The sequence below is a fragment of the Electrona antarctica genome (assembly GCF_951216825.1).
Source record: "Electrona antarctica genome assembly, chromosome: 8".
NCBI lineage: Eukaryota > Metazoa > Chordata > Actinopteri > Myctophiformes > Myctophidae > Electrona > Electrona antarctica.
Genome location: NC_136789.1, coordinates 54499995 through 54512285, shown reverse-complemented (window position 1 = coordinate 54512285; position 12291 = coordinate 54499995). Strand labels below are relative to the sequence as shown.

Here is a 12291-nt window from a genome sequence, read left to right as displayed (position 1 = left end):
GTTTTTTGCAACAATTTTCTTCATTTTGTTGAGGTTATGAGGAAGGAGGAGAGACCCGCACACTGCCACTTGCTGGTTCAAGAACTTTATTTTAAAGAGTCATATAGCAACGTTTCGGCCTTTCGGCCTTCTTCAGGCATGGGTCTCTCCTCCTTCCTCATAACGTTTGCTGTACTGCCAGGACCTATACGCACCTGCTATAAAACTGAACCGGGTGTGCGGAAGTCATCCCTTGAATTCATTTTGTTGAGGAAATGCAGAGCCAGATCACTCATAGTATCTCTGAGGATAGAATTCTGGATGAGCAGGACATGTGCAGCATTTTGTACAAAACGGGCCACTCCTGAAGACTTTGGAAGGCAATCTTAGCCAATCAGTGTAGAATCTGAGAAAGCAAACAGACTCGTCTTGATCACATGACTACAGAGATCATGTATACCGATTTGCATGAGATTTGGATGAAATCTGTGCGACTAATATAAACAATGTGTTTTGCAGAAATCGGCCTCATGGTGGCGCTATAACCGGCAGATGTGGAGGGATGCAGGGAAAATGTTTTTCCATGGCCTCTAGGGAGTGCGCATACAAAGTTGTACAGAGATCGATGCAGTTATAGGTAAAAACAGGAATTGCCCTGTTATAGCGCCACCATGAGGCTGGTTTGGAAAATAAATTGTGTCATGTCGTCCTCAGCCTAGTGGAAATGTGCGTGTATAATTTCACGGAAATTGCACAATGTGTTTGTGATTTGTGGCATTTTGTTCGAAACGGACCAATCATGTGAGCTTTGGAAGCGAATCTTAGCCAATCAGGAAGGAAGATGGGAAATGGTGCAGATCCGTGTTGATCACATGACTATGGAGATAGTGTATACCGAATTGTGTGATGTATGGATAAAATGTGTACGAGTAATCTACAGAAATGTGTTTTGCCTAAATCGGCCTCATGGTGGCGCTATAACAGGCCGTTGAGGAATATTTGGGGCAGAGGTTCGTCGTTGGCATCCAGAGAGTGTGTGTGCAAAGTTTGGCATGGATCGGACCAACGGTGCCGGAGATTAGCTGGTAACAGACGGACGGAAGGAAGGACGGACGGAAGGACGGACGGACGCACACACACACACGGACGGAGTGCAAAACATACTCTCTCCCCATGCCTTCGGCCTGGTGGAGACAATCAGCCACCTCAAGGTTGTGTATTTTCAGCATTTACTACCAGCAATAGCTACTGGAATAGCACAGTAATGAAAGTGGATGGAGTTGGACTAAAGTAGTCCTCTTTTGAATGTAATGAGTTTCAGTTGATAAGGTTTCTGTATAGTCTTTCTTAAAATACATGCATTTCATACAAATGCCTCCGTACATGCTATGAGCTACTATTTGGATGAATGGGCTGTCAATGGAGGGGGTGCAACTCTAGATTCAACCCATTATAAAAAAAATAAAACAAAATCTAGTGTTGCAAAAACATTTTTTTTTATGTATTTCATTCAAGACTGCAAAAAAGACTTTGATCCTGGGTAACTTGAAGTGTAAAAGAGTATTAATTATAATTGAAGCGTTCTATGAAAATATAACTCACCCAGTTAACAGGTCATTAACCAAATAAATTACTCATTCTTTATCTTCCTAATTAAACTCTGGGATTTTACTTGTTTCATTCCAGACTCTGTGGAGTCCAGACAGCAGGTGCAGATGAACTCTCCAGACCCAGACAGACCCGTTTCAGTGGAACAGGAGGAACCTGAAGACCAGCCAGACCTCAGTACGTCTCTCTCTCTCTCTCTCTCTCTCTCTCTTCCCTTTTGCTAGCTTCAAGATGTTTATTGTCACACACAAATACAATACAGTTGCTAGTTGAGCTATAATTATATTTGCTTCAACACTGGATTGAGATTTTTTTTTAAAGTGTGTGTGTATATATACACACACACACACACACACACACACACACACACACACACCCACCCATGGAGCACACAACTTTATTATCAAGCAAGCTGCCCCACTCACTGTGGAACTCACTCCCAACTCACATCAGAGCTGCCCCCACCCTCACCGTGTTTAAGACCATACTTAGTCAACGCCCACCTTTGCAAACTCTCATTCCCCACATGAATCCCAACACCCCTTTTAGTTTACCCTTCTTTTATTGTTTTTAACCTTTTTAACTAGTTTTAATTTATACAGTTGTGCTTTTGTTTTTGTAAAGCAAAGTGTATCTAGAAAAGCACTATATAAACGTATGTATTATTGTTGTTGTTGTTGTTATTATTGAGTCATTATAATTCAATGTGTTAGTTTCAGACCATTGTATGGACTCCAGACTGCAGGTGAAGATGAACTCTCCAGACTCAGCCAGGGACATTTCTATTAAACAGGAGGAAACTGAAGACCACCCACAACTCAGTAGGTTTTCTAGTTAACCTTTAACTTTGTTTTTACTAATAAAGTAATCAATCAATCAATCAATCAATATGCATAAGCACCATTAAATATGCAATACAAAAGAAAGACTGCACAGGGTTTGTCTATCGCACATCTCACGCCGCCAAGTCATGAAACAGAAGCACATCCAGCCATGAAAGCTTAAAGTTTGGTAGTATTTGAAAGCTGATTTTAAGCTTAAAGTTTGGTAGTATTTGAAAGCTGATTTTTAAGTTTTGTCTGTGTAGGATGTGAGAGCTCTAGTAATGGGTCTCAGAGGCCTTCCACACGTGTTAAGGCTGTTACCCGTTCAAGTTTGAAAACGGCATTAAGGTTTTGATCGTCCACATTGCGGTTTTGTTAATTATGCATGTAGTCCAGAAGAGAGCGGTGGGGCGCTCCAGACACCCAGAGAAAGCTGCCTGTAGTGTAGGCTATACTATGCACGGCATGTCAAATGCATATGTGGCATTGTGGCATAATCATTCAGTATAGGCTACTGGGCATAATGAACTGTAGCTGATGTTTTTCTTTCTTTTCATTACAAATCATTACAATTTTAATGATTTTACATAGACCTACTGTATATTCTCATAACTACCCTCTTCTGCCAAAAGTAGGCTACAAAGTAATGTATACATAAGCATGAGATTCATAGATTGCAGATCTTAAAGCTCACAACGTGCATGATGCATTGTGAACTTATGAGTTTGACTTTGGAGATTGAATATATTCGCCGGTGTGCAACACCGCTGAATGTCAGATAATTGCTCGTTAATAGATTGATTCCACCTGCTGCCTGCACAGCGCTAAACATTTTGCCTAATCTGCACATAGGCTATACAAAAGTATAAAAAAAGAGGAATTAGAAACAGTGAAAACCGGCAGGTATAGAGGAATACCTGCCTGAGAGGGATGGGCAGTGGCTGCATGCTGCCTATCTTTATAGCCTATATACTAATTTATTCAACACTACACCATTAGTAGGCTAACAATAATGTAGATCATCTGTTTTTTTCTTGTCTTCCAGATTGGTAATCACCATAATTTATATCTGTTCTCCGAAAATAGCTCATCTACAATCTCATGCACTGGCTGCAGATCGGCTATTTTCGGATAAGAGATTTATAGACATTATGTGCAAATATTAAAAAAATGGCTGTGATACTGGAGGTGGAAAGTCTTGTGACGCGAGGTTAGTTTGGAGGGGACTATTGCGTCACCGTTTCAGCAAATAGGTGAGATTCGCTGTACACACGGAGACGACAAGGTTGCCACTCTGGGAGGTGGTTTCAAAAAGAGCCTGTTAAGTCTCCAAAAACGCCGTCTCCGTGTGGCAGAAAGGGCAGATCGGCTAAATACTTGCCCGGGTAACGTCCTCATGTGGACACCACCTCAGTCTGATCTGTGTGAGATAACACAGATTTTCTTTGACAGGCTTTTTATTAGCCTCTTGATTTGAAGTTTGACCACTTGAACCCTAGTGTCCATATTGTTTGTCTCAGACCAAGGACCACAGTGGAAAGAAGTCTCAGGACTTGGTTGTCTTTGTAATGTATCTTTGATGTTTCTCCAATGAACTTGTAACACTTTTTTTGCATGACGTCTAATAAAATCGAATCATTTGTTGGGTAATATAAGTAGATATATCGATTTAAAATGTGTATTTTGCTAGAATCTTGCTAAATCTTTGAAGCCTGGCTTTGAGTTTCCAAAACAACTACTTATTCAGTAACTGTTTGGTCAGTCTTAGCAGGTAATAGCTTGGTACGTGTAAAATATGTACAACATTTGATTTACATTTTAGGAATCCAGGGTTGACTCATTATTTTTCTGCTCCTAGACATCCTGCACATGGTTGTGTGTAAAGAGGAGGATTCTCCTGAACAGGAGAGGAGCCCCAGTCTGCTCCAGGAGGAACCAGAGCCTCCACAGAAGGAGATACTTGAAAGACCAGAGGAGCCTGATGGGTCAATATCGACATTACTAGTAGTGAAAAGTGAAGTTGATGATGAAGACATCTCTTCACACTGCCCTGAAATTGAAGTTGAACTTGAATCTGACACTGAAGACAGTGATGATTGGGCGGAGACAAGAAGTCGAGGTGTCCACACTGGAGAAAAACCTTTCCAGTGTAAACTGTGTCAGAAGAGTTGCCGTAGTTCATCTAGTCTCAAGATACACCAGCGTGTCCACTGGAAAAAAACCTTTCCACTGTGAACATTGTGATAAGAGTTTCCTTCAGTCATGTCACCTGAAGAGACATCGAGAATACCCTTGTCACAGTTAATGTGTGAGAAGAGTTTCAGTCCGTTAAAGCCTATTCATATACCACTTTTAGCCTCGGAAACCCAGACATTTTTTGTTCTTGTATAGACTTGTGCTTTCGTATGAAATGTACCCATTCTACATACTGTGAAATAAACATGTCAATCAATCAAAACCTTATTATCACCTAAAACTGGAGTGTGAATGGGCCTGAATAGTGCTCTGAAAAGACATCAGTGCATTCACACCAAGTGTAAAAATGTCCACTATAGATAAATTACTTTACTGGGAGGATCAAATTAAACGGATTTGGATAGACAAGCAGACATCATGGATATTTATGCTGCGCCTTTCATCAGACGTTTCCATTAGGACTCGTCTTCTGGAGGTATAACTAGGCATGTAACGATTCACTCAACTCACGATACGATTCGTATCACGATATGAGGTTCACGATACGATTTTTCACGATATTAAAAAATAGAAAAAATACAGTTTTTTTTTTATTTTATATAATTTATCTTCCCCCCCTGAGATTTTTTATTTAACTACATTGCAAAAAAGTAGCATTACTTTTGACAGTGCAGAAACATAATTGCCTTCCTTGATGAGTATCAACGACCATCATCACCTGGGCACAGTCACAGACACACACAGCTCCCCTCTACAGTGCTCTACTACTGAAAGTGACTATCATTTCTCTCCAAAAGCACTTGAATATGACTAAAGCTCACATTTCACATCACACACTACCCCCCCCCCCCCCCTTTTTTTTTAAATCGATTTTTTTATTTCAATGAATCGATTCATATCGTCAGGATTAATATCGATATATATCGATATACGATATATCGTTACATGCCTAGGTATAACCCATCTCTATTGTTTTCTTCTTTTAAAACCTCACAACTAATGGTTTAAATTGTTGAACGTGAAATCATGTATATATAATTGTATTACCTTGATGTATTTAGGCTACAATATGTGTTATTCATTTATACTATAAAATAAATAGAACTTACATCATTGAAAGTAACAGCTGGAATTATTCCAGGATGTCACCACCTGTCCATTCAATTTATTTGAATGGTTCCCCAAGCTATATAAATGACCATGTAAAAGGTAGAACTGTTTAATCTTGGGTTTTAGATTACATGCAAAATGAATGGGGCACTATTTCAATTATTTTACTCGTTAAATAATAAATTAAGTAAGCTACAAACCTAACATCTGTCTAACAGTGGAATATCTATATAATTAAACTATGTGTAGCCTATACACTATAGAGTGCTATATGTCTACATAAAATGTTATCGAAATCACATAAATTGAGCCTATGGGGCAAGTGCATATGTAGGCCTATATGTCGTTAATCTCGTTATGTCCTGTAACATGGTATAGGTTGGTAGACCTATAAGCGCGCTATGTTGAATCCTGCATTTCTATGAGATGCTGAGACATGAGACCTGTGCAGCATCAATGTGCACTGATGGAAGCTGTTATGGAGGTAGGCTCTCACAGTACAATCGGCAGTACCCGAGATCAACAGTGGGGGCAGCAATACGCCAACTGGCGTCTACTCTAGACAGAACACAGTTACCCACAATGCAGTTGTGAAAACAACATGGTTTGTTGACTGCTGTTGATGTTTTAATATACAAAGAAAACTAAAACATCGTTTCGAAAACGTGTCGTCGTTAAGCAGCAGGAGGACGTTTGTTAGCAGCTCAACCACTGAAACACAGCAGGTAAGATTAACTAATTCACGTTGTTTAATCTATTTATCATTTAAAGATGAACGAATCATGTCGTGTTAAGTTGTTTTTAATCTATTTATTTAACTCCTCATTTAAGTTGGAACATAAATCTAATAGCTTTTAGCTCCGTAGCAGGAGCAGCAGCAATATTATTTATTGTTTTTTGTTGCATGCTGTTTACGACGTCGTCACTATTATCATTGTAGCCTACATCAAATAATCAATGATACATGTTTAGTAACAATGTTACATTAATGTTCAGTTCAGGTTTAGGGCTAAGGGGTGGTGCAAGATAGGGCCCAATGTATCATTCTCACTTGTTAGTTTGGAGATGTATTTTGGATCACAGCAGGGGTTTAAACTATACACTTATTTGCACCCTTCCTATGCTTCCTCTGTTTTACATTAAACCAAGTCTGTACATCCTTATAGTAATCTATACTTGGTAGAAGGGTGGGGGTTATAACTGTTGATGGGTTGGGTATATAAGGGAAAAACAGGTGATGGATTGCGCTCAGTGGCAATCCAAAATTGTTATTTTCTCACAGCTATCCATTTCGATTATCCAGCCTTCATCGGTGTATGGAGTTGCAAGTGACAGATTATATTTAAGTAGTGGTGACAGACTGACAGTGTGCAGGTGCACATCAGATTCACCGCTCATATATAAGTAAGCATGGCTGCAGAAACATTAAAAACAGATGGGCTACTTTCACCTAACGGCCAAGCTACACCAGGCTTTTTGCCTGGTGTAGCCCGGCCGTTATTCGCATTTAGAACATTATTTGTATATTCTTGACCCCACTAGGTTGTTGGGTTATTAAAATCCTTGTTCAATTTCCTTCATTTCAGACCAGTGTGTGGAGTGGAGTCCAGACTGCAGGTGAAGATGAACTCTCCAGACTCAGCCAGGGACATTTCTATTAAACAGGAGGAACCTGAAGACATTTCTATTAAACAGGAGGGGGAGGAACCTGAAGTTGACTACTCACACTTCAGTAAGTTTAAGCACTTGAACCCTAGCATCCCTATGCAGGGGGAACATTTACTTAGAATAGGCAAGCTCACAATGAGTGTATTAAGTATTATATTTTGATATTGTTTCATACTGGGACGTAAGTCGGGACTTGATCACCCTGGCTGGGTCACCTGAGTGAGGGGTATGAGGTTTGCGAGACCCGAAACCCTGATGACCTTGGGATACATCACTGAGGATACGTCCCAGTTGCATCCATGCAATGTATTTTCGTTCTGAGGTATTCTATTTATAGTGACTCATAGGAATAAACTATGTGACAACCAGGTATAGTCTCGTGACCACCGGAGAGACGGGTGACAGCCGGAATGTAGACGGCACCCCGGGAGCAGTATGGGTTAGCGCCCCAGCCTGCATCCTCCGTGAGGAGGAAGCCCAAAAACCTTCGATGAGGCCTTTAGGAGGGCCATTCGAGCTGCAAGTGGAGCCTGCAGTGCTACCGTTGCCCAGGTGGAGCCTGCAGAACCATTCAAGAATCAAGAATCCACCACTCCTGAATGAAGTGTCTGGTGCTGGGAGTCTGGTGCAACGCACAGGTCCTCGCTGTACTCCTGGTGAGAGCAGGAGTGGACCTGGTGAGACGTAGGAGGGGCCCGGACAGGAGGCAACCCACAGAGCCTAGTCCCTCCACATGCCAGAATTGTACCTCTCAGTCACGGCATAGTAGTTCCGGAGTGGTTCCAACGGATTGTGTGGCCCTGGTCTTTCCTTAGTGGGGCTGATCGAGGTAGCTACTGGGACGTAAGTCGGGACTTTAAACCCAGATGACCTTGGGATACATCACATAGGATAGGATACGTCCCAGTTGCATCCATGCGATGTATTTTCGTTCTCATAATTTCCTTATTGAAAGTAAATATATGCTGTAGCAAGCAGCAACATATGCATTTACAGATAATAACCTGTAGATTACTTATTTTGGTCATTCTAAAAGTGGGTTCCCAGCAAAAGATAGAATATTTGTTCACCCAATGCAAAGACGCGAGTCACGTGACTTGGCGTAACGTTGCATCAAGCATGAGCAAAACTAAGCGTTTCGTCACTTCGGTACTATTCACTCCAGTTGGAAAACAACAGCGATGATTCAAGCGCTAGAAAGATATTTTATATTTCGGTGGTAAATTATGCACTTAAGTAGATGATAGCTCACTTTGTACATGGAGGGGGTACAGGCTTTAGTTCCGACATTGGTCCATGTACACTTCAGGAATTCAGTGTTGACTGCCATGTTATTTTTCTGCTCCTAGACATCCTGCAGGTGGTTGTGTGTAAAGATGAGGTTCCCACTGAACAGGAGAGGAGCCCCAGTCTGCTCCAGGAGGAACCAGAGCCTCCACACATAAAAGAGGAACCAGAGGAGATACTACTGCCCGATGGACCGATGTTGACTTTACTAGCAGTGAAAAGTGAAGTCGATGATCAAGACATCTCTTCACACTGCTGTGAAGTTAAAGTTGAACATGAATGTCACACTAAAGACGGTGATGATGGGGAGACCAGTGGAGGTCAGTCAGTGTTAAACTCTGAGCCAGGAATTAAGCTTTGCAAGTTGTATCTGTACTCACGATTTCTAATGTGTGTGTCTGTGTCTCTCTCTCTCTCTCTCTCTCTCTCAGGAGTGATCACCCAGTCTTCCCAGACTCAGGTCTTCTCCTGTTCTGAATGTTCATATGCCCTCACATCCCAGGTCTTCCTCTATAAACACATCAGGAGGAGACACCTTGACCTCTACTGCCAAATGCTGAGAGATGGACAGATCACCTCATCAGCCTGTCAGCAAGTCACTAAATCTGTAACCGCCACGAAGCGAGCACCTCGGCGTCGGCATCAACTGCCTTTGCCATTAAAAAACATCCACGTCTTTAAACAATTCGACAAGACTTTCCAGTGCAGCGACGAGTCATTCAATCTAGTTTGCTTGCCAGCCCATGTTATGTGAACCCGGACATATTGAGTACCCTAAAGCTTTATGTTAGAAATTGTGAGTATGGGTCCCCAGAATGTAGAAACTACCGGATGACAATTTATGTTGAGCAATTTTCAAAATTAGCATAATTAGCGTAATCACCTAATATTATGATAATAATGATGGATTATGCCTATTATGGACAATATTTCAGCAATAGTCCCGGACTATCTATCTCTATCTATAGAATGGTAAAATGTTATGATGTTATGTATACATGTTATGATTTAATGTAATCTTGCTGTGTTCCATTATAGGACCACATTGGAAACAAGACCCTGGGGCTTTTTGTGTTGAGTATTCAATCAATAAAAGCATTTACATTATTTTACTTATTGTATATTGGTTAACTGATTTGGAGGGTGTATGTATTTTAATGCTTTATGCCAGCAATTATTACACTTAATGGAAGGTCTATGATCACTATAAAGTCTTATAACATTATTGTCTCCACCAGGCCGAAGGCATGGGGAGAGAGTATTTTTTGCACTCTGTCCGTGCGCGTGTGTGCGTGCGTGTTTCTCCGTCCGTCCGTCTGTTATCAACTAATCTCCGGCACCGTTAACCCGGTCGGTGCCAAATTTTGCACACACTCCCTGGATGCCAACGATGAACCTCTGCGGCTCTGCCCCAAATGTTTTTTTTACATTACTCCAGATTCTGTCCATAAATCCCGCAAATCGTTACACACTATCTCTATAGTCATGTGTACAAGACGGATCTGTCCGATATTTCATATTCCATCTCAATTGGCTATTGGCTTTCAAAGTTTGCAGGATTGGCCCGTTTTGAACAAAAAGCCTCAAATCATGAACGCAGCGTGCAATTTACATGAAACCTTTCACAGACTTTATTACTAGGCTGAGGAATATATCCCACCCTTTTCACATTGGCCTGTTATAGCGCCACCAACAGGTGGATTTTTGCAAGACACATTTTTGGAACAAAATGCCTCAAATCATCCAATTGCCATCCAGGGCGTAAGAATAAATGGCACCCTTTTCACATTGGCCTATTATAGCGCTAAATAACTTGTGATATTAAATCTTACTGTGTCACAGTCTGACTATACCATAGTGAATTCATCATAGACATTGATATAGTTACATATTTTGACAGTTATATGGGTAACATATTTTAATACATGGAGTCCTGTAACACTACTCATACTGTATGTTGTATCCTGCATTTCTATGAGATCAGTTCACAGAGAGGATTGTGTGCACATCTTATGCCTGTATTTAGTCCAGGTGTTGGACGTCAAGGCATCAAGGCGAGAATCATGGAGAAGAACATCCGAACACTTGTTTTTAAGCTCAGACGACTTAACTTTATTAACTGGACGCAATGTTTTAAGCACTTAGGTCTTTATCATGATCAGGCAGTGATGGAACTAAGCTGTGATGGATGTAGGCCTGCAACTATTCACAAATGTAATGGTGGGGATCCCTGCTTCATCTCATCATTCTCATCAAGACCCCTCATTTAATGTAATATTGCTTCACGCGGCCAGTTTTATGCCGTTATATTGGCCTATTTCCGGTCGCCTACCCCCCCAGAGTGACAGCCAATCTAGCGCATTGTTGCTGCTTTACACACAATTGCACTTTTCAGCTGCCCTTCTCACCAACAATAAAACACTAATCTTTTTAGACACCATTTATTTCATTCGGATTAGCAGGGACATTTTCTGTGGAGCTAAAAAAAAAGAGGCTGGGCACGTGCCCATATGGTAGATCCGGCCCTGTTGGCGCCCCAGCCTGTGTCTTCCGTGAGGAAGAAGCTCAACAAACCTACGGTGAGGCCTTTAGGAGGGCCATTCAAGCCACAAGTGGAGCCTGCGGCACCACCATGGGCCAGGTGGAGCCTGCAGAACCATTGCGGCTCAAGAATCCACCACTCCTGAATGAAGTGCCTGTTGCTGGGAGTCTGGTGCAACGCACAGGTGCTGACCTGGTGAGGGCAGGAGTGGACCTGGTGAGACGTAGGAGGGGCCCGGACAGGAGTCAACTCGCAGAGCCTATAGTCCTTCCACGCGCCAGATTGATGCGATCCTCCTGCATACCCAGTCTCGGCAGAGTAGTTCCGGAGGAACAGATTGTGTAGCCCTGGTTTTTCCCTAATGGGACTGATCGAGGGTAGCTACTGGGACGTAAGTCAGGACTTGATCACCCCGGCTGGGTCACCTGAGTGAGTGGTATGATGTTGGAAGACCCGAAACTCTGATGACCTTGGGATACATCACTGAGTATACGTCCCAGGTGCATCCATGCAATGTATTTTTGTTAGGCTACTTATTAGATTTCAGTTAACTGAGGGGGACAAAACATTGCATAATACTTATCATGAATTATGAGAGTAATTATTACACTTGTAATTGGAATGGCTATATGGTCACTATTAATTGGAACCTCTCCCTCTGCTATATAGCCTTGCTCCAGCTACAGTGGAGGGAAAGATTCCAATTGGAGCTACCCAGCCTACTGCCCAGTAGCTATGCGACAGTCGCACATGGTGAACTGTACTGCAAATACAAAATCACGCTACAACGGACAGTACCTGTCTACCTGAGACCAACAGCAATACAGCAACTGGTGTCTAGACAAACTGGTCAGAAGAATATGTGTCCTTGACTGACTATTGACACTTTAAAATACAAATAAAGCCAAATTGGTAAGCAGCAGCCAGCAGGAGGCCGTTAAGCACAGCAAAGCATTAACAAATATGTTGTTTACTAGCCTTGGATCAACATTATCAATGTATTTTATTGAGTCTGACTTTTTTTAGAAGGCAATTTGTTTACATACAGTACACAATGCATGGTAGCCCTGGTCCAGT

The 12291-nt window shown here is 41.8% G+C and overlaps 2 protein-coding genes across 4 annotated transcripts in view; both read left to right on the top strand.

Moving 5' to 3' along the window:
* Positions 1 to 12291, top strand: part of LOC306927426 (uncharacterized protein) — a 42692-nt gene that overhangs the window by 6390 nt on the left and 24011 nt on the right. The gene's annotated exons all lie outside the window — the stretch shown is intronic.
* On the top strand, positions 6205 to 10114 carry LOC306927926 (uncharacterized protein). The gene is made up of 4 exons (XM_079507813.1): positions 6205 to 6442; positions 7304 to 7449; positions 8735 to 8992; positions 9104 to 10114. The coding sequence occupies exons 2-4, from the start codon at positions 7341 to 7343 to the stop codon at positions 9424 to 9426; spliced, it is 690 nt and encodes a 229-aa protein (XP_079363939.1). The 5' UTR covers positions 6205 to 6442; positions 7304 to 7340; the 3' UTR covers positions 9427 to 10114.

Excerpts from the sequence above, each read along its gene's own strand:
- LOC306927926 (XM_079507813.1), top strand. The coding sequence starts at position 7,341 with ATGAACTCTCCAGACTCAGCCAGGGACATTTCTATTAAACAGGAGGAA. Across the intron at positions 7,450-8,734 it reads AGTTGACTACTCACACTTCA|ACATCCTGCAGGTGGTTGTG; the intron begins GTAAGTTTAAGC and ends TTCTGCTCCTAG. Across the intron at positions 8,993-9,103 it reads TGATGGGGAGACCAGTGGAG|GAGTGATCACCCAGTCTTCC; the intron begins GTCAGTCAGTGT and ends TCTCTCTCTCAG.